General features: G+C 38.2%; 1 protein-coding gene across 3 annotated transcripts in view; it reads left to right on the forward strand.

Annotated features, from left to right (window-relative positions):
- The window catches only part of LOC140246221 (ADP-sugar pyrophosphatase-like), a 157,295-nt gene extending 145,034 nt beyond the window's left edge, over positions 1-12,261 (forward strand). For all 3 annotated transcript variants that reach the window (XM_072325673.1, XM_072325674.1, XM_072325672.1), the window contains one exon: positions 9,591-12,261. In XM_072325673.1, coding sequence (XP_072181774.1) covers positions 9,591-9,706 — 116 coding nt within the window. In that variant the 3' untranslated portion in view covers positions 9,707-12,261. The remainder of the gene's footprint in view (positions 1-9,590) is intronic.
- Positions 12,262-22,851: the final 10,590 nt, after the last annotated feature.

The following is a 22,851-nucleotide window of genomic DNA, read 5'->3' on the forward strand; positions in this document are numbered from 1 at the left end:
GTGCCAATGGGACGCCGAGGTTGTCGTTGACGATGATCTTGTCTGTGTCTTCTCTTGGTTTTTCTGGTACTCCAAGGAATCTCAGGCAATTTCTCCTTGAATATTGCTCTTGCTCTTCGATGAGACGTTGTGAAGAAGCCAGCTCCCTCTGAAGGCCATTGATTTCCTTCTCAAGGGCTGATTGCTGCTTTTGGAGCTTCTCGAAGTCCATGGAAATGGCCGTATAGACGCTCTGCGTTACAGCTTCTTTGATGGCAGTAGCAACCGCTTCCACTAGTCTTTTCATCATGGCTTCGCCTGACAATGCATCCATTTGCTGGCATTCAATGGTTTCTTTCAGAGCTTCGCTTGATGCAGCCATGGTAATGGTTGACTGGGCAGCAAGATTTTGGGCTTCTGTGTCCTCTGGTTTCCACTGGGAGTTCCCGGCAGGCTGTATAGGAGATCTTCGTTGGTCCGATGTCTGACCCTGCTTTCTTGTCATCACCATTTCGCTTCAAAATTCTCATAGAAATATCAAGTCTTATGGCATGGTGATTGAGTCAGAAAAGTCAGACACGCATATCGAATATATATCACAGTATGTCACTTACACAGAGTAGAGTATCATAACCGGCAAAAGGCGTAATTCCTGCAACAAGTTATACGTCATGTCACACAGTCACACGCACGTCTCTTGATGAGACGTGATCTTCTTTATTCCTATTGGGAGAACGATGTGATGTGACAGAGGCAAACCAGTCACCAAGCAGCATTTCATGTTGGTAATGCTGCTTCAAGTGTTTGCCTTTCATAGTGTTGTGTAATGATACACAAAGTTATCACTACTCCCTCCCATTCTACATGGATGACTGGATATGCACCACCAGTTCACCTCCACCAGTCAATGACCCCTACCAATACTCCCCACCTCATCCAGTCAGTCATCGACCTTCATCATCCCTCGAGTATACATTGTACTTCTAGCCCCATCTAATTTACGACCAGGCTAAGCCAAACCTAAACATCCTGCCCTTCCTCCATTGATTACTTAGAATTGTTGTTAAATCCAAATCCAAGAATACTACCTCCTCTTTAAAACTAGTCCCGCCTTTGTTCCTATACCAACCAAAGTTTTGCCCAATTAAAACCCCTCTTTAACACAAAGACTCCACCCCCATTCACCCATTCATAGTGTGTCACAACAGTGTAACCAGTAACCACCAGTGTAATCCTCGTGACTGAATGTATGATCAGAGAATTGGATCATGTCTTGAAGAAGACTTAAAGAGTTCGGATTCAACATCCACCATGGGAACATGCCACCTTCGGACTGCTCTCTGATATTATTGTAAAGGCGACTTGCACTTGTAAACTTTTGGAGTCTTGAGTTATAAACTTAAACTCAAGAAATAAATATACTCTGAAAGACAAATCCAGTCTCCGGAGCCTATGTTTCTCTTGCGTCTTCTTATGCATATCTGGACTTGGTACCTCTATATTAATCAATGAACATACCGATCCCGAGTAGCTAAACACCGCTACACAACATGGTGGAGAACCCGGTTTCTTTCATTTGACTACTACAAAATCAGAAAAGACCGCTGATTAACATCAACATCAGCAGAACAAATCTGTGCCTGTGGAGCCCTGACATCTGTAGCCGACGGAAAAATAAAAGTTCAGTGACGAAGACTGCACATAGCAGCAGCAGCAGCAGCAGCAGCAGCAGCACTGAGAGCTGTACCAAATATACAATGTCATATATAACACCGTCTGCCATCGATGTCTTTATGGGACATTGGATGATAACGTGTTTTGACTGATGTGTTCTCCTCTGGCATGACCGAATCCAAGATGACTTATACCGACGACCCCGACGACGAACTACCATAACGGGATCGACTGATCACCCCACCGGGACCACTGATGACAGCCAGACTTGCCAAACGACGCCCCACGATGTATCCCGCGATGACAACTGTACGACACGGACGTACACCACCACAACCAACATTGCATCGAACCCCAACAACGCACGACGACTACCGCGACCCACAGAAAATTTGTAGAGGACATAGACGCTTGGAATTGATAATTAATCCCTGGAATTGATTTTCTGAACAGTGACACTTTGATTCGTACACACTTGTTTTTTTTTTTTCTCTCTCTCTCTTTTGCGTAAATGTTACCTTGTTTCGACACATTCTTGACATCTTGTGAATCAACATTCATTTGTCAAACCCTTCATTATGACCGGTAAGTGAAACACACTTTCATTGTTCCAATTTGAATGAGAGCAAGCACAAGAGTGGAGTATGGAGTATATTGCATTTGACTTTCTGCACTCACTTTTAAGATAGGCTATACAATTGGATGCTGCACTTACTAGAGATAAACTCGATGGTATAATTTCACTCTCTTTTTCAATAATCAAGAGTTTTTCATTTTGTTATTATAAAAAAAAAAATCACTACCAGCATGGTTCAACAACATGCACAACTAATATCCTTTCATTTTCACCATGTAACAATGACATAAAATGTGTCCTACCATAAAACTAACAGACCCAATTACGGTTCCACTGAACCCAGACTTGACGACAGACAGAATTAAATGCAATGTGCCCCCAAGGACCATTGCCCAGAGAAGAACTTATACTTCTAACTGTTCACCCCTAACACTCTTGACCATAAATAACATGATACTGTAGCGGGACAGCTCAAACAAAACAAAAATGAAGTCGACAAGATCTCGCACTAACAAAGAAAAAAAAAAATGAAAGCTGCACATCCCATGCAGCCCCACCATTTATTTCATCACGTTTCATGGCAAAAGACAAGTTGACCAGTTCATGACTGCCTCCTCGGGCAATATTAACATGACTTAACTTAGAGGTTGGACATAGGATAGTACAAGAGTACTAACTATACAGACCTAATTAGAGAAAACAATAACAGAAGACTGACCAATTCTCGTGATTATTGTATAACATGTAAATAGTCTAATGTATCCTTTTTTTTTCTCTAGTAGCATATAGAGTTCCAGGCGAACTATCAAAAAAAAATCATATTGTTATGTTATGTTATATTATGTTCTTATGTTATGTAACTTCCTTTTAGTGTGAAACATAGGCTATGTTCATAGGATAGTCATCTTATCCATTGAATGTTGACTATGATAATCTTTTGCAAGACAGTATGCTCAGTTTTGAACGATATTAATCATATATGGCATCAATTTGATGTGTAACGAGCTTGAATGCGCACTCGTTTATGATATTAACAAGTTTGAAAGTACTTGTTCAGTCGTTCGTCAATTCGACATTAGTATGGGAGAGTATGGAAGGAAACCCTTACTTAACAACAGGATAGGATTGATAGTGAATTTATTCTATGTTGATTCTTCAATATGAAGTACATGGGCCCCTCATAACATAGACGCTATTAATACTTTGAGTATACCTGTTGACCTTCCACCATATTGATGAGATATTCAGTAGCATGTTCCATTAAATTTGAAGTTATTTCAGCATACTCTTTTCGTGAAAGATTTGATCAAGTATAGTTCAGCATGCATGGATTGATGACATTTGACTCAATTTGATTGTTTCTAGTAATATACATGTGACATGAATATATACAAGTTTAAAAGTACTTGTCATGAACGATCATAATTGTTTCATTAAGTGAACATACATTTATTTGCAAGTTGAGATTGTACTTGTTAGAATTAAGGCACAAGCTTGAAAGTGCTTGATCCTTCGTTCATTTTATAAGTTAATTTTCTTAATTGGGAAATTTGCATTATGCTTTAGTAGGAAAGGTTTGTAAGCCATGATATTCTATGATAGTCTTTCAAAATTGAATGACATTTTGCCTGGATCATAGACTTGACTTTCATTCCTTGAGCGTTCCTATTATCTTCCCAATGATTTTATTACGAAGACATATGTATGGATAGTGCATTAGATGCAAGCACTCAAGGTTGTCATTTAGATCGAATGTTTTATCTATCTGCACAGAATAAGGACCAGCGAATTATTTTTATTTTATTATGTGTTACAGAATTGCCGTTGTTTGATAGGCAAAATCACATTAATGCTTTGTTTACTGTGCATAAGTCTGCACAACATTGTGTAAATACATGTATTGGTATAGTGCATAAGTCTGCACAATTCAATTTGTTTTCTTTTAACCTATATCTTACAAAGGGTATAGGCATTATTGAATATAATGTGTATACTTTGACTTGGTAACTTGAATAGTTCCCAAAATACATACAAGACAAGGAAAGCTCACCCAGTGGTAAAATAAGTTCATATATGTATCATACCCCCTCGGTACGATTAAGTCATTTAAGCAGAAGGTAGTGTCTTCATCGTGCATTTCATTCACAGTAATTGGTCTAATCAGCTTAACTGTAAATTATTATTGAAAGGATGTGAGCAAGAGAGAAAATATGAGAGAGTCTGGAACAATGATAAACGGTTTCACAAATATTTTTTGAACATGGTCAATCAGCTTTAATTTTGTTACCCAGTTTATACTGAATTATTGTGTGTAAACCCCTTCCCCCTCAAAAAAAAAAAAAGGAAATAAGAGAGGAGTCTTAATTTCCAAACAAAAGGGATGTTGTGTAATGATACACAAAGTTATCACTACTCCCTCCCATTCTACATGGATGACTGGATATGCACCACCAGTTCACCTCCACCAGTCAATGACCCCTACCAATACTCCCCACCTCATCCAGTCAGTCATCGACCTTCATCATCCCTCGAGTATACATTGTACTTCTAGCCCCATCTAATTTACGACCAGGCTAAGCCAAACCTAAACATCCTGCCCTTCCTCCATTGATTACTTAGAATTGTTGTTAAATCCAAATCCAAGAATACTACCTCCTCTTTAAAACTAGTCCCGCCTTTGTTCCTATACCAACCAAAGTTTTGCCCAATTAAAACCCCTCTTTAACACAAAGACTCCACCCCCATTCACCCATTCATAGTGTGTCACAACAGTGTAACCAGTAACCACCAGTGTAATCCTCGTGACTGAATGTATGATCAGAGAATTGGATCATGTCTTGAAGAAGACTTAAAGAGTTCGGATTCAACATCCACCATGGGAACATGCCACCTTCGGACTGCTCTCTGATATTATTGTAAAGGCGACTTGCACTTGTAAACTTTTGGAGTCTTGAGTTATAAACTTAAACTCAAGAAATAAATATACTCTGAAAGACAAATCCAGTCTCCGGAGCCTATGTTTCTCTTGCGTCTTCTTATGCATATCTGGACTTGGTACCTCTATATTAATCAATGAACATACCGATCCCGAGTAGCTAAACACCGCTACACAACATGGTGGAGAACCCGGTTTCTTTCATTTGACTACTACAAAATCAGAAAAGACCGCTGATTAACATCAACATCAGCAGAACAAATCTGTGCCTGTGGAGCCCTGACATCTGTAGCCGACGGAAAAATAAAAGTTCAGTGACGAAGACTGCACATAGCAGCAGCAGCAGCAGCAGCAGCAGCAGCACTGAGAGCTGTACCAAATATACAATGTCATATATAACACCGTCTGCCATCGATGTCTTTATGGGACATTGGATGATAACGTGTTTTGACTGATGTGTTCTCCTCTGGCATGACCGAATCCAAGATGACTTATACCGACGACCCCGACGACGAACTACCATAACGGGATCGACTGATCACCCCACCGGGACCACTGATGACAGCCAGACTTGCCAAACGACGCCCCACGATGTATCCCGCGATGACAACTGTACGACACGGACGTACACCACCACAACCAACATTGCATCGAACCCCAACAACGCACGACGACTACCGCGACCCACAGAAAATTTGTAGAGGACATAGACGCTTGGAATTGATAATTAATCCCTGGAATTGATTTTCTGAACAGTGACACTTTGATTCGTACACACTTGTTTTTTTTTTTTCTCTCTCTCTCTTTTGCGTAAATGTTACCTTGTTTCGACACATTCTTGACATCTTGTGAATCAACATTCATTTGTCAAACCCTTCATTATGACCGGTAAGTGAAACACACTTTCATTGTTCCAATTTGAATGAGAGCAAGCACAAGAGTGGAGTATGGAGTATATTGCATTTGACTTTCTGCACTCACTTTTAAGATAGGCTATACAATTGGATGCTGCACTTACTAGAGATAAACTCGATGGTATAATTTCACTCTCTTTTTCAATAATCAAGAGTTTTTCATTTTGTTATTATAAAAAAAAAAATCACTACCAGCATGGTTCAACAACATGCACAACTAATATCCTTTCATTTTCACCATGTAACAATGACATAAAATGTGTCCTACCATAAAACTAACAGACCCAATTACGGTTCCACTGAACCCAGACTTGACGACAGACAGAATTAAATGCAATGTGCCCCCAAGGACCATTGCCCAGAGAAGAACTTATACTTCTAACTGTTCACCCCTAACACTCTTGACCATAAATAACATGATACTGTAGCGGGACAGCTCAAACAAAACAAAAATGAAGTCGACAAGATCTCGCACTAACAAAGAAAAAAAAAAATGAAAGCTGCACATCCCATGCAGCCCCACCATTTATTTCATCACGTTTCATGGCAAAAGACAAGTTGACCAGTTCATGACTGCCTCCTCGGGCAATATTAACATGACTTAACTTAGAGGTTGGACATAGGATAGTACAAGAGTACTAACTATACAGACCTAATTAGAGAAAACAATAACAGAAGACTGACCAATTCTCGTGATTATTGTATAACATGTAAATAGTCTAATGTATCCTTTTTTTTTCTCTAGTAGCATATAGAGTTCCAGGCGAACTATCAAAAAAAAATCATATTGTTATGTTATGTTATATTATGTTCTTATGTTATGTAACTTCCTTTTAGTGTGAAACATAGGCTATGTTCATAGGATAGTCATCTTATCCATTGAATGTTGACTATGATAATCTTTTGCAAGACAGTATGCTCAGTTTTGAACGATATTAATCATATATGGCATCAATTTGATGTGTAACGAGCTTGAATGCGCACTCGTTTATGATATTAACAAGTTTGAAAGTACTTGTTCAGTCGTTCGTCAATTCGACATTAGTATGGGAGAGTATGGAAGGAAACCCTTACTTAACAACAGGATAGGATTGATAGTGAATTTATTCTATGTTGATTCTTCAATATGAAGTACATGGGCCCCTCATAACATAGACGCTATTAATACTTTGAGTATACCTGTTGACCTTCCACCATATTGATGAGATATTCAGTAGCATGTTCCATTAAATTTGAAGTTATTTCAGCATACTCTTTTCGTGAAAGATTTGATCAAGTATAGTTCAGCATGCATGGATTGATGACATTTGACTCAATTTGATTGTTTCTAGTAATATACATGTGACATGAATATATACAAGTTTAAAAGTACTTGTCATGAACGATCATAATTGTTTCATTAAGTGAACATACATTTATTTGCAAGTTGAGATTGTACTTGTTAGAATTAAGGCACAAGCTTGAAAGTGCTTGATCCTTCGTTCATTTTATAAGTTAATTTTCTTAATTGGGAAATTTGCATTATGCTTTAGTAGGAAAGGTTTGTAAGCCATGATATTCTATGATAGTCTTTCAAAATTGAATGACATTTTGCCTGGATCATAGACTTGACTTTCATTCCTTGAGCGTTCCTATTATCTTCCCAATGATTTTATTACGAAGACATATGTATGGATAGTGCATTAGATGCAAGCACTCAAGGTTGTCATTTAGATCGAATGTTTTATCTATCTGCACAGAATAAGGACCAGCGAATTATTTTTATTTTATTATGTGTTACAGAATTGCCGTTGTTTGATAGGCAAAATCACATTAATGCTTTGTTTACTGTGCATAAGTCTGCACAACATTGTGTAAATACATGTATTGGTATAGTGCATAAGTCTGCACAATTCAATTTGTTTTCTTTTAACCTATATCTTACAAAGGGTATAGGCATTATTGAATATAATGTGTATACTTTGACTTGGTAACTTGAATAGTTCCCAAAATACATACAAGACAAGGAAAGCTCACCCAGTGGTAAAATAAGTTCATATATGTATCATACCCCCTCGGTACGATTAAGTCATTTAAGCAGAAGGTAGTGTCTTCATCGTGCATTTCATTCACAGTAATTGGTCTAATCAGCTTAACTGTAAATTATTATTGAAAGGATGTGAGCAAGAGAGAAAATATGAGAGAGTCTGGAACAATGATAAACGGTTTCACAAATATTTTTTGAACATGGTCAATCAGCTTTAATTTTGTTACCCAGTTTATACTGAATTATTGTGTGTAAACCCCTTCCCCCTCAAAAAAAAAAAAAGGAAATAAGAGAGGAGTCTTAATTTCCAAACAAAAGGGATGTTGTGTAATGATACACAAAGTTATCACTACTCCCTCCCATTCTACATGGATGACTGGATATGCACCACCAGTTCACCTCCACCAGTCAATGACCCCTACCAATACTCCCCACCTCATCCAGTCAGTCATCGACCTTCATCATCCCTCGAGTATACATTGTACTTCTAGCCCCATCTAATTTACGACCAGGCTAAGCCAAACCTAAACATCCTGCCCTTCCTCCATTGATTACTTAGAATTGTTGTTAAATCCAAATCCAAGAATACTACCTCCTCTTTAAAACTAGTCCCGCCTTTGTTCCTATACCAACCAAAGTTTTGCCCAATTAAAACCCCTCTTTAACACAAAGACTCCACCCCCATTCACCCATTCATAGTGTGTCACAACAGTGTAACCAGTAACCACCAGTGTAATCCTCGTGACTGAATGTATGATCAGAGAATTGGATCATGTCTTGAAGAAGACTTAAAGAGTTCGGATTCAACATCCACCATGGGAACATGCCACCTTCGGACTGCTCTCTGATATTATTGTAAAGGCGACTTGCACTTGTAAACTTTTGGAGTCTTGAGTTATAAACTTAAACTCAAGAAATAAATATACTCTGAAAGACAAATCCAGTCTCCGGAGCCTATGTTTCTCTTGCGTCTTCTTATGCATATCTGGACTTGGTACCTCCATATTAATCAATGAACATACCGATCCCGAGTAGCTAAACACCGCTACACAACAATAGAGTCAAAGGTCATATTTTAATGGGTGTTTTGGGTGCACCATATAGATGCTATTTCCTGATGGATATTGAAATTTTGTTCATTGGGGTATATGATGGTCAAATATAGATTCATCTTTAAGGTGCTGCTACCCTCAGAATATGTTTAGGTTGCTGGCTTGAAAAACACTTTATTGGCCACAGTTTTCAACTTTGGGGGATAATCTTGTATGCTGGTCCATCATGGTATTATCTTAATCCTCATAGAGTAACAACCCTGGGGATACACTTCCATTACAGGGCAAAAGTTTATGTTTATTAAACAATATTTCTTGTGTGTAAGATGATTATGCCATTCATCATTCATCACTACATGTCTTATTATTGTACATTTAGATAATAGTATCACTAATTGTTCATAATCACTTCTCTCCATAATCTGTGTTCCAGAAATGGCCAAAGATACGAGTGTGATCATCGATTCCCGGGTATTTATGTATGCAGCTACACTAAGACACCCACACCAAGGAATGGTGTCAACTACAATCACCCCCATGGACCCATGACGAAACTCTATGATCTGCAGTTGCTTCATTGGTGAAAGCTGTGATGTGTATAAAATCTGGAGACATATCAGCAATGAGCAAGCAGCTTGGCTCTTCTTCTACCATATTCTCAAGGGCTGCTGAAATGAAAAAGTCAAAACACAATTCTGTTGCAGAAGACTTGCCTGGTCTTAGCATGTGATGCCATTGCTCTATCTTTTCTTGCAAGTAGTTCAATTTTATTTGTCAGAATAGCTACATACGTGTGTGTTCTAGGCATTTGCTCCTCAATCAATCATAAATCTGTCTGAATAAGCAAAGTTATGAAGTGGGTAGAGCTCCTGTTGAAGTAGTCATTTTTTTGTCTTTTATTTTGCCAAGGATGCATACCGGTACATATTATCCACAGCTGTTCCAAGCAGGACCTATGCACATCTCATTCTTTTCATCACCCTTGTTGTGATCTCTGACCTGCAGGAATGACCAGACATGAAGACATAATTGCTGATGCTCAAGTATACATGTATGCATCTACAATGAGACACTTGCATCTAGGAATAAGCTCTTCGCAGTCATCCCTGTGGACTCTTTAATGTACAGTTTATAGTTTGTTATATGACTGTGTAAAGTCTTACATTGTACAAAACTCAGATGGTAGTGTCCTCGTAATAAATATGTCACGCATTATTCCCAGATAGTGTTTTGGGCAATTTCAAAGATCAACAGGAATTACAACCATTGTGTGTGAAATGCCGACTGCAGATTGGCTTTTACGGCTTTACGCTGCAGGTACACAAAGTTTAGGGGACTACCCTCTTTGTAGTATAGATAATTAGAAACGGGGGATCCTTGTTACAAGAAGTTGCTTTCAGACCCCTGAAATTTTCCTTGTTGTATCAGGTATCTCATTATTTCAGGGATGAAACAAAAGAATCTGAAAGGAATGGGACCTGCAAAAAAAGAAGAATTATGTTTTTGTCATCAGGTATGTAACTACAACCAACATTGTTACATCGAGATTCCCCTGTATCTTGTTATAACTTTATAAAGATTAAACAACCAAATTACCAGAAAATGATTAAGATTATCAGAGGTTGGTGCAAGAAAATGCAGTCAACCTTGCATAAGTCAAAGTCACATTTAAGTCACATGTTGCCTAAAAGTAGATGTTCAAACACATTTCCTTCATCAGTTGTATACCCCCACCCACATGTAGTGTGTATGGGGGTATAGGAATTACTCTGAGGTCGGTTGCGTTGCAAAATCTCGTGAAACAAACTATTCCCTTGTTTTTTCAGCAATTGACCTAAAATTTGGCATGTATGACCACTGTCATAGGTAGATGTGCAAGACATCTTTTTCAACAGTAATGAGTAATGTATTGCCATAGTAATGGGAAATGTTCATAAAAATTGTACCGAATGTTGTTGATCAAATTACTCTCAGTTTTAGAGCAAAAAGGTTGAAATTTTGACACATGTGATTGCTGTAATGTGTACTTGTGCAGGACTCCTTTTTGTGAAAAAATTGAACCATTCAATTTCTGAGGTTTTGAGACCATGAAAAATGGAACATACTTATTTCTTTGTGATACTGACACATTCACATTTTAAAAATATGTTTTAAATGTCGAGGAGGCAATAAAGAAAACTTGTAATGCCAGTTTACCTCCATCTTTTGAATATGAATCAACATACAGACCTACCCATAAACTAATCAAGGGAAATACTTCATGTGATAAAGACGCATTTGACTATTGTTAATGAGTTGTATGATTTTAATCTGTACTGATCAGCCTACTTACCCTATTCTTTTTTCATTCTTTACTGTATATTTGCTGAACACACAAAGCAAAAATAATCATAATGTTAGTAACTGGTAATAATAGCAATAATGTCATGAGCTCAATCATTTTGTAGTACAACTGACAGAATTTTGAAAATTTCAGTGGGTCTCCCAAAACGCTTCTGTCGTGACTTCTGGAGGAAAATCAAGTGTATTTCTTTACACCTTTTGCAGGCAAATGCTTTCAACTACTACAGGCCTGATGAAAAATTCCATACAATGCAGTATCCATGATCAAACAAATCCAGACTAACGTTTTGAGCTCTGTCAAACACAGGCCTATCTTTATAATGTATTCACAAACTTGTCAAAATTGTTCAATGGCCTGTTCCTAACATTGCAGCTGCAGTTTCTCTGCCAGGTCATCTTCTTACCCCTTTGCTCCCACTGTTTACATTTTGCTTCACAATGCTAAATGTTGGAATTTTTATGTGTGAATGAATTACTGTCTACTTTTCAGCACATGCAATGCATGTTCAAAAGAAAATGTTTGGTTCATGCATATCTCACCTGGCAGACTTATTTATATCATTCTCCCTGTACTCGAAACAGTTTTTGCTAAAAATATGTTTACAAGACTGAGCAATGAATCATTTGCCCTTGAGTACATCTCTTTAAATGTCATCTAACATATATGACATTCATTCATACTGAATGATATGTTGCACTGTTGTACTTTTATGAATTTCAAATGATAATAAATCGCTCAGGATGGCATGCCAGAAAAGAATTAAATAGTCATATTCCACTATTTTTTTTTAAAACAATTCATCTATCTGATGTACACTAATTTCACTCAAGAAAACCATTTCACTTTCACATATCATTCATATTTTGTAAGTTTTCATCTATTTTCAAACCTTTCATCTTTATCACAAACCATTCATCTTACACAAGCATTCATCTAGTTGCAAACAATTCATCTTTTGTAAACCATTCATCTTTTTGTAAACTGTTTATCTTTTCATAACCAATTCTTCTCTTTGCCAATCATTCAACTCTTAACCATTTGTCTTTTTGCAAACTCTCTGTCTTTTCATAATCATTCTTCTTTTAACGAATCATTTGTCCTGCACAGAACGTTCATCTGTTTCAGCGTGGTGTGAGAGACATAGGGTTATTTGTCCCCCACATCACCATGATACGTCTCACCAGGCCTTTCTTTGCTTAACTTTTTCCATTCTCTGTGAGAATCATTTCTCTCACAAACACTCATTTCTCTTTTGTGACAATCATTTCTCCTTCGAAACATTTCTCACTTTTTGCACGCAAGTGAGAGAATAAAAACAGTTGTTCATCTTTTGGAGGCATGTGCGGGAGCGAGAGAAAGAGATCCTCAGTCAGTGCAATCGTGTCAGAACTTGATCACCCAACTGTGCTGCACAGCTCCCCTGGGGATGAGGCCAGCTGCGAGCCAGCTAGGGAGGTAGTACGTGTAGGGGACATCACAATGCTATACAGTGCACTCCTGTTATAATGAACATGGTCATAACGAAATTTCGGTTACAACAAAGAAAAAATTCAGGCTGCAACATTATCCACTCTATGCATTTTATTTGTTTATTTGTTTGGTCATATTGAAATTTTGATATTTCGAAAGAGAACAGCCAGTCGCGAGGACTTCGTTAGAAGGGGAGTCCACTGTAGCAGGTGTGCCTCTGATGTGCATGCACATGGTACATTAGCTTCATGCACAATGAAATGAGAGATTGAATGGTACTTACATACATGTAGCTACAATGTAGCTAGCCAAGAGAACTAGTTGCACGCAGAATTGTATGCATGATGCCGCTGTATGCTATATAAATAAACAAGCTGCTTGCCATTGCATGCATATCATATTTCAGTGTACAACATTCTGATTTCTAATATCTATAGCTTTTTACGTCTATATTTTCTGCGATCTACCAATCACACACACCAACCGTGGCATAATGCATTATTATACGATACATTTACGTACCTCTACTAAACCACCACTAGATCTACACTATTTTAACACATGTTTTGGGTTAAATAGGAAATGTTAAACAATCCTGAAGGAGAGCGCCTCATAGATAATGCAAACAAAACTTCTGCTAGCTAGAGAGCACTAGAGCAATTATGTTTGATATTTTGTAGATCTATTTCAGTATCGAATGTGCAGTGGTTAGGATTATGCCTTACTTGGTAATTCCACAATCAACTGCTAATCAATAGGTTACTTATACAGTGTGTCCCAGAAAAAAAAAATGAAACAGAGTTTTTATTACAGCTTTTTGCTGTCAAATAGGTGTACATGGCTGTAAAAATACACATCTCTTCTTTCATTTGATGCGCAACTCAATGTTCATAATTCATGCATGACTAAGTTAGAACAATGGAGAGTGCAAACAAATTTTATTTGCATGTGCAAATTGTGACTTTGAATGAGTTTTTCAGACCTTTTTGGCAATCATCTGCAAAAAGGAAAATCACAGAATTAGTGAAATATGAATGGCACGTGCTCAAGAATAAGTTGCATGAAAACATGCTTCATTTCTGGCGATTCTACAGATAGCCGAAAAACAAGCATTCAGCTTTCCTGTCTTAGCAATAGACAATGGGCTCATCTGTGCAATTAAATTCACACAAAACAATGGCAGTGTTACAGGGAATGTTGTTAAGGGGGATATTTACAAAGAACTATGTATGTAGATGGAAAGCAATTAGTTGTCATTTTATCTAGCATATGCTATGAGACTTAACCCTAACTAGGCAGGGCTATTTAGGTACAGGTTGTAGATGATAGAGCCGGGGGGGGGGGGCTCCCAGGCCCCCCTCCAGATCTCGGCCGTCGACTGCGCGATCGCGACGAAAATTGGCACACACATTGCCTATGATGTAATCTAAAGTACAAGTGTTGTACCATGAAGTTGATTTTTCAAAAAATTATCAATTATGCTGATTTATGCATAATGATGCCTGAAATCAGACAATTTGGTATAAATCACTAAATAAAGCTCAAAACAGGCACATTTTTTTGAATGTGTAAATATTCCTTTTAGTGTCCTTAGCAAATGTAAGAGAAAAAAATGTGCAATCAGAGAAAATTTCTCGAGTATTTTATTGTTTATTGATATTGTTATGTATTTCTTTGTTTTTTCAACTTTATGTTTTTCATTGTTTTTTCGATGAAATTTGTCCCCGACATTGTTCCAAACAAGAAAATATGTTATCAATATACCCAAAAATAATCATGCTCTTATGAAATTTGCCTGTAAACACAGTTTGCATTGAAATTGTACATGAATTCACGTTTTTGAGCAATTTTTGGTCTGACTTACATGTACATATTTATGCGCAACTTCGGAACCGCGCGCCCGGGCATCGCAAATTTGGTGTCAAAAGATGCGGGAGACTCAAAAGAAAAGAGTCATGAAATGTCACGGTGATAGCTTTTCGCGATAGCGATACATCGTACGAAACGTCGAGGGGGGGGGGGGGGCCTCGGAGGTCCCCCCGGCCTAGTTAGGGTTAACCAATTGAAGACTAATGTGGTAAATATTCTCAGGCTGCATGGAGTCCAATGACTATTAGAAATCAATGTTACAACAATGGTACAAATTTTGATAATTTTGTATATCTCAAACTTCTATCAGCATTTTCATTCCTTGCTACTGTACATATTTCACAGGCAAGCATGGTTCATCTTTCATCACTCTCGGGGTTTGAAGTCTTTGAAGGGGGGCAAAGCAGAAAAGGAGTACATTACTTTTTAGTCACTAAACTTGCACTTCTAATACATGTAATTAAAAGGTACAGGTGAAAAGCAGAAAGTCCTCTGTTTTTGCCGTGGAAGGCTGTTTAAGTGGGTTACCTCCCCCCCCCCCTTCAATATTCTGCTGATGAACACCCTATGCTCTGTAGTTTATTGCATAGTCCGACAAGCTCATGATCATGTGCTAATTCACAACCCTATTCACAACCAAACCGCCTGCAAGGTTCCCTTTTATCCCCCCCATGTTTGTGTATACCATCTTTCCATTCACAAACATCTCATTTTGATAGCAAAAAGTTGCAATGAAACTCAGTTGTTTTTTTGTGAGACACATTGTAGATCGAGAGTCTAGAACATCTAAGGTTTCTTGATCTAGATTACCTAGATATTGGATGTCATGGCATGAAACTGCTTAAAAATACAGCAAGTCAGTAACTTGTATTATTACCTATACGAGGTAGTTTTGCGAGGCAATTGCAGTTGATATTAAAGGTCAGGAGTTGTTATTTTGCAGGGTTAAAGGTCAGCAGGCAATATTCGTTCGCCTCTGCCGGTTTTCGCCGCGTCGCTGCGTGTCGGTTACACACACCGTACCGTACACAAAACAATGTGTGCCAGCAGTGCAATCTTCCGATTTTCGCCATTCACTTTACACAGGGAGGTGGGAAGAGAAAGAGTGCGATCTCTCTCCCCACCTCCCTCCGATCGACCACGAAAAGAAAACATTCCAGGACGTCGCTGGGTGTCGGTTACACGCACCGCAGAAGAACGCTGATAAATCAACTCATACAAGGTCGACCACTTACAGCAGCACTACGCGTCAAACAATGATTAGTCCATTTGTGCTCAATAATTGCAGAGTGACCATCAGTTTTACAACTGTCCAAATTTAAACAGAAGTAAAAATAAAGTGTAAAAGCGTTCAGATGTTTGAAGTTCGCCTGTTACAACTACATATGTATCTTTGAAGTTGGAGTTGAATGATATACATTGATGAACAATTTTTCAATTATTCGACATGTTGATGATCTACAGGTAGTCAAATGTGGCTTGATCTATATCATAGTGTATAGCCGTATTCACATATTTTCTTAATTTACCTAGAGGATAGGTAATAATTATGATATTGACTGGCCTTGAGGGAGATACCAGATAAATATTGCCCGCACTGAAAGAATATTGCCCTCGTCTTCGACTCGGGCAATATTCTTTCAGTTTGGGCAATATTTTCTGGTATCTCCCTGGAGGCCAGTCAATATTATATAAATATTTTGTATAGTTTCTATTCTATATCAGTTTCTAGTCTCAAGGCCTAGAACTATTATTCCTAGTAGACACTCGGGCAGGTGGTCTACATAGTACATGGCACTGTCTACCAGTAGGCTCTGCCTCTAACATTAGACATTCTAACTTCTAGTGCAGTTCTCAAGAACTTTTGTCAGTGGTGTAGATTTAGTAGATTCCAGCTACATGATCTAGATTATTATTTCCACTGATAATAGACCATACACTTGAGTCGCCTGTCAGCATCGCAGGCTAGCTTTACAATGTATCACCAGTCTGGTTCTGCCTGACCAAGAATCTAGAATCTGTAATGTTGGGGCAAGTAGAGTCTATTGCCATTTGTTCAATTTTGACAAATAGAATTTAGATCTAGGTTTTCAGGCCGGGAACATTCTACATCTAAAATTATGGAATAAGTCAAGACATACAGTTGAACCTCTATTATCCGGCCTCCCTTTATCCGGATCTCTCTATTATCCGGACGCAATCTCGCCGTGATTTTTTTTTTTTTTTATAATTACGGGAAGAAAGGGGGATTCCCAACTCCTTGAGAACTCCTACCCAAACACACATGAATTACATATTACGTCCAATATGATTAACATACATTGCATCAAATTTCCTTCCAAATTGCTTACCTTCAGACATTTCAACATCCGGAAACATCCCCAAATGTAACAATGAAAAGGTTGCAGTATACACATTACTACATGTGGTACTACAATGGGCTACATCAGTACATGTGTATGTATATGTACATGTATAAAGCATTGAGTCTCCCGTATCCGGCCAAATCCCTTATCCGGATGAGCCCCGGTCCCGACTTGTCCGGATACGAGAGGTTCAACTGTATTATAGTTGGTTCTACAATATTGTAGTTGGAGAGTGTATTGTATTACAGGACTCTTAATTGTATCCCCCCGCATGTATGTCAGAGGATACTTTGGATTCAGCAGAGTTAAGTCGCCGCTGCCGTCGCCGCATCACATTCTTGTGTGCACTCTAGTGGCCACAAACCTTGACGGATTTCTTTGAAATTGTGTATGGAGGTTTGTATTGGTAATATCTCTACACCTATAACTTTGGGTGATGTTGCCCCCAGTGTTCCATCTTTAATAGGGTAAAATGCCATATTTTTGTGCATATAGTTTGTGTGCGCTTCAGAGGTCACATTTGTCACTGGATTTTGTTCAAATTTGGTATGTAATCTACAAGCCTATAGATTTTGGGTGTGCTGCCCCCCCTCCCCCCCCCCCCCCCCCGTGTTCCGACTTTTATAGGGTCAAAGGTCATGTTGGTGTGTTGGTGGATGGTTTGTGTGTGCTCTATAGGCTACATTTAACAGATTTTGTTCAAATTTGATATGAAGGTCTACCATGATATGAGCCGGGTGAAAACATTGAACGATATACAATTGGGCAAATCAGGGGTCAAAATTTAGACATGTGACTCACTGATAAAAATGTATCTCAGTGAAATGTCATTGATGTCAGCTTGTGTTTTTATTCAAGGTTAAATGGAACTGTGACACATTGGCGAACGTCTCTGACTAAATTAAACACTGGTTTAGTGAAAATTTAGCTGAAGGGTAAAAAACGATCAAATGAAGACATTCTTTATTTTGTTCATCCTTCCGAAGACTGTGTTAATTCGTTCCTAAAATATTGTTTACCTCCTGTGAAGTTTACAAAGGTTATTACACACGGAAGTTAGAGAAAAAGGTGGAGTTTTGGTCATGTAAGCATAGGTTTTTATATTCTTATCTTTACTTTACTCATTTGAACAAAACATATAGCAAGGGTCTCATTTGTTCAAATATTTATGTTCAGTAGATAATACAGTGAAACCCCGTTATAACGAGGTCCGTGGGACCGGCGATATTACCTTGTTAAAACCGGTACCTCGTTATAACCGTACGCATTAAAAAAAAACCAAACAAAGAAAGAAAAACATAAGCACGACTTCATATACCCATCAATCAAACTTAAGAACATCCTTTGTGTTGTTATTACGCAATTATGGATCATTATTATTGAGAGAATAAAAGGAATATTGTTTGTGATTTGATACAATAAAAAAAAGACGGGAAAAAGTAGGGGTTGAAATGCGTTAATCTATTATTTTTTCATCGGAAAATCTCTTTGCATAATAGTTGCACATTATGTTCTTGAAAAGAAAGCTCTGCAGGATCATATTCGTGATTCTTCCTACGCATATCTCTTCCTCTTGTTTTGAACCAATCTGAAAGAATTATATTTTTTCGTTTGTGAAATACAGTGTAAAATGACAATGAACAAAATCAGATTGTATAAAATGCGTTTGTTAAGTTTTTCTAAACACCAGCGCAAATAGAGTAACATACATGCGTTGTTTACTGTAACTTGCGAGGTATTTTACGCTGTTGGTTCCCAGCGGGAATGCGATGATTTCATGAATCATTTCGGCTGTAACCCTATACAATGTATGATCGTTGCGCCCCAAAGAGATTAAAAATGCGTTCTTTATTTTCTTCCGAAAATCTTTTAGCGTTTTGTACATCCGTTCTTGAAAAAAAAAAATGCGACAGGGTTCAATATTGAAGGCTGTGATCCTTTTTACGCAAATCTGTACCTCATAGACCGTTTTGACAGAAAAATCTTCACTGTGAAATCCAGTATTAAATGATAATGAACAAACCCAGATCTATTCAAACTGTTAAATGCGTTTGTTTCTTTTTTCTGAACACCGACTCAATTCAGTAGATTAACATGCGTTAGTCAACTATTTTTACGCTACTGTCACCCGGTGGGGTCGCGATGATTTCATTAATTATATCAGCTTTAATCATGTATACAGTACTCATATTTACATTATCATTCATTTTGTTGAATGATAATGAACGAACCCAGATCTATTCAAACTGTTAAATGCGTTTTTTTTTTTCTGAACACCGACTAAATTACGTAGATAAACATGCGTTATACAACTATTTTACGCTACTTTCAGCTGGCGGAATTGCGATGATTCCATTAATTATTTCAGCTTTCATCATACACACTCATATTTACTAGCCAGCAAAACAACTGGAAGTCGGAACTAAAAATGGAAAGGATATAATGACGAGTTTCACACGCATTCCAATTTTCCATTTTTGGCCACGAGTGTCGCTGCATGAAAAGTTTTGAATGCGTTTGTTTTTTTTCTTTTTCGTTGCGGTGTGGTCTGACCTACTATCACGCACGCGTATCTTTCGATAAAGAAAGTCGAATGGTTTTATTAAATAACTTAGTAGGAACATCGGAAGATATTTCTGTGTCTTGTCGCGTGGTAAGAAGAAAACATGGAAGGAACGGTACTTTCCAAAACGAGAAAGAGACATGGATAGCGTAAATTCGGTTTTCAATGTTTCGTTCGTCGCGTGTTTGAAAGCGGCATGTCAAGAAATGTTTTTCGTTGCGTTGTAGTCTTACCTACTATCACGCACGCGTATCTTTCGATAAAGAAAATCGAATGATTTTATTAAATAACTTGGTAGGAACATCGGAAGATATTTCTGTGTCTTATCGCGTGGTTTAGAAGAAAACATGGAAGAAACGGTACTTTCTGAAACGGGAAAGAGACATGGATAGCGTGAATTCGGTTTTCAATGTTTGGTTTGTCGCATTTTTGAAAGCGGCAAGTCAAGAAATGGAACCTCGTTATATCCGATCAAATTGCTTATGTTTTTCTTTATCATGATGCACCGAAATTGTCCTCGTTATAACCGGAATCTCGTTATAACCGAACTCGTTATAACCGATTCGTTCTGCCATAGGTTTACACGCAAAGGAAAACGGGACCGAACTCGTTATAACGGGGTTTCACTGTAATAGTGAACTAAGTTACATTTTGTCTGATCAAATCACTGTAAAAGCCCTCTACAGAATTCGAATTCGCTATTGTGTAATCTTCCAAAAGGATGTCACAAAACTTCAACGGTTGCAAAATTCTGCCACCTGGTTGTTAACTTTTACTATACTAAGTTTTATTCCATATCACCAAACATCCGTTCCTTGCATCGGCTTTTTTTAAAATATTTTTAAAAATCATTTTTAAGATCTTGTTTTTGTACATCATTTGGTTTATACCCTTTTCCCCGTATACCTACTCTATTCCCAAATACAATCCGACACTAAGTCTACGTTCACCATCAGATTTGTTGTTACTCCAAAAATCCAGAGGAAAACATGGAGGAGGTGATCGTGCTTTCTCCATTATAATTGTGGAATCAGCTACCTATTTAGATGAGGCAGCTGTCATCTACAAAATATTTAAATCCAAACTTAAAACATATCTGTTCCTCTCACACTGAGGACTATATTAAAACTGCAGTCTAAAATGTTCGAAACGATTGCATTCTTTATCTGGTATGTGGTTGTTTGTTGCTTGTCATTTTCTTGTGTGTTTTCATGTTTGAACATGTATGATAATTATATAATCATATTTCTTCTTATTTTTTGAAATGCCATGAGCATCGAAAAAAAGTGGACCTGCGCCCTGTGCAAGTATAGCCACCATTATTATCATTATTATTGTTATTATCATTATTATTATCATCATTATCATCATTATTATTTGTAAAGCAAGCAAGCTTTTCACTATTGCATTCCTAGACTGAATGCAGAAATGGGGATCTCTCAGCGTTAGCCTTGGATGACCAGCACGGCTGCAAAACAAGCAAGCAAACAAGCAAGCAAGCAAAGGGACAAGACAAAAACACAGATGGTTAATGTATAATCGGCTCAGATGCGGCTCAGGAATACTGAAATCAATAAAAAGAAACAAAGAATTAATCACTGTGACTGCTAAGACTTCGTTGATACCCGTTATTTTTCGCTGTTCACAGAATATGAGTTTTTCGACTGAAATAAATGATGTTAGAAAATAAAAATGGGAGGGGTAATTTTCTTGTGGCAAATTAATTGGCAGAGAGGTGATTGTTTGAGGCCTAATTTTAGAAAAGGGCAATTTTCAGTGGAGATGATGTTCTGTGTTAGCTATAATCTATAGTGGTTATCTTTTTTAGGTAGAAATGTGCGCTTTTTATAAGAGTCTCACTATTAAAATGATGCAGCAGGGCAATACTGAAAAGAGTGCTACGGTATAAACAGAAAATCGCATCGAAAATCTAGACACATCCGGAGGCAGTGATAAGCATTGCCAAAATATACAGTAATGTATTCATTAATATTTGGGCCTATAACTAGACATAATTATGGGATATTGCGGCTACTCCATGACCTTTCATCCCAGGCAGAACTGCCTCTGAGTAGTTGTCTTGGGCTGTGAGTTCGGGGGTGCCCTATGGGGAATTGTCTTGGTGAATTGGCCTGGAGGGTAAGAAGTTTGATATCCGGAGGTAGTTTTTAGGCTATCAAGATTGGTGGGAGAGCACTAGTGAGTAATCACACGGTTAGGAGGATTGCAGTGGTAATTCCCCAGGGTAGTATTAACCCGTTGAGGACGAGTCCGAGTATACTCGGGCAGGTGTCTATGGGAAATGCGTGTTGTAGCAAAATCAAACCGTCCTCAACGGGTTAATTATCGGGTAGTAGTTGTTATACCAGGGGTACTAATGCGGGTAGTAGTTATCCCGATTGTAGTGCAACCTTCGTCATTTGTCGGTGTTAGACAGTGTGTTGTCACGGAAACAGTATTTTTAGAAAAAAAAATAAGTTAGCAGTGTTTTGCTCACTCCATTGGTTTTGGTAAGAGATTTTGGTAAGGATAATCAATTCTAAATGAGTGGAACATATCTTTAATCATGGCTGGGCAATGTGTTGCCGTGGTACTATAGTATAATAACAGATTTGTTTTTCTGAAAGAACATACATCCAATCACCAGTTTTGCTGGATGAGCTAACACCATCACATCAGGGTGGGGCATCGGTAATATTCAGTGACTGTCTATTAAAGTTGCATTTGTATTTGAATTCACTGCTTTTTTGTTGTAATAATGTATTATTTGATAGTGCTATCTGGGGGTAGTCATCCGCGGGGTAGTTATCGGGGGGGGGGTAGTTATCTGGGGGGTAGTTATCCTAGGGGTAGTTATCCAGGGGTAGTCATCCTGGGGGTAGTTGTCCTAAGGGGAATCGCCCAGAGGGGTGATTGCCCTAGGAGGTTAGTTGTTGGGGGGGGGGGGGGGGTAGTTGTCCTAGGGGGTAATTGCCCTAGGGGGGTAGTTGTCCGGCAGATAGTTGCCCTAGGGGGGAATTGTCCTGGGGGGTAATTATCCCAGTGGTAGTTATCCGGAGGGTGGTTTTCCAGGGGGTAGTGT

Source organism: Diadema setosum, chromosome 2, assembly GCF_964275005.1.
Source record: "Diadema setosum chromosome 2, eeDiaSeto1, whole genome shotgun sequence".
NCBI classification, from domain to species: Eukaryota; Metazoa; Echinodermata; class Echinoidea; order Diadematoida; family Diadematidae; genus Diadema; species Diadema setosum.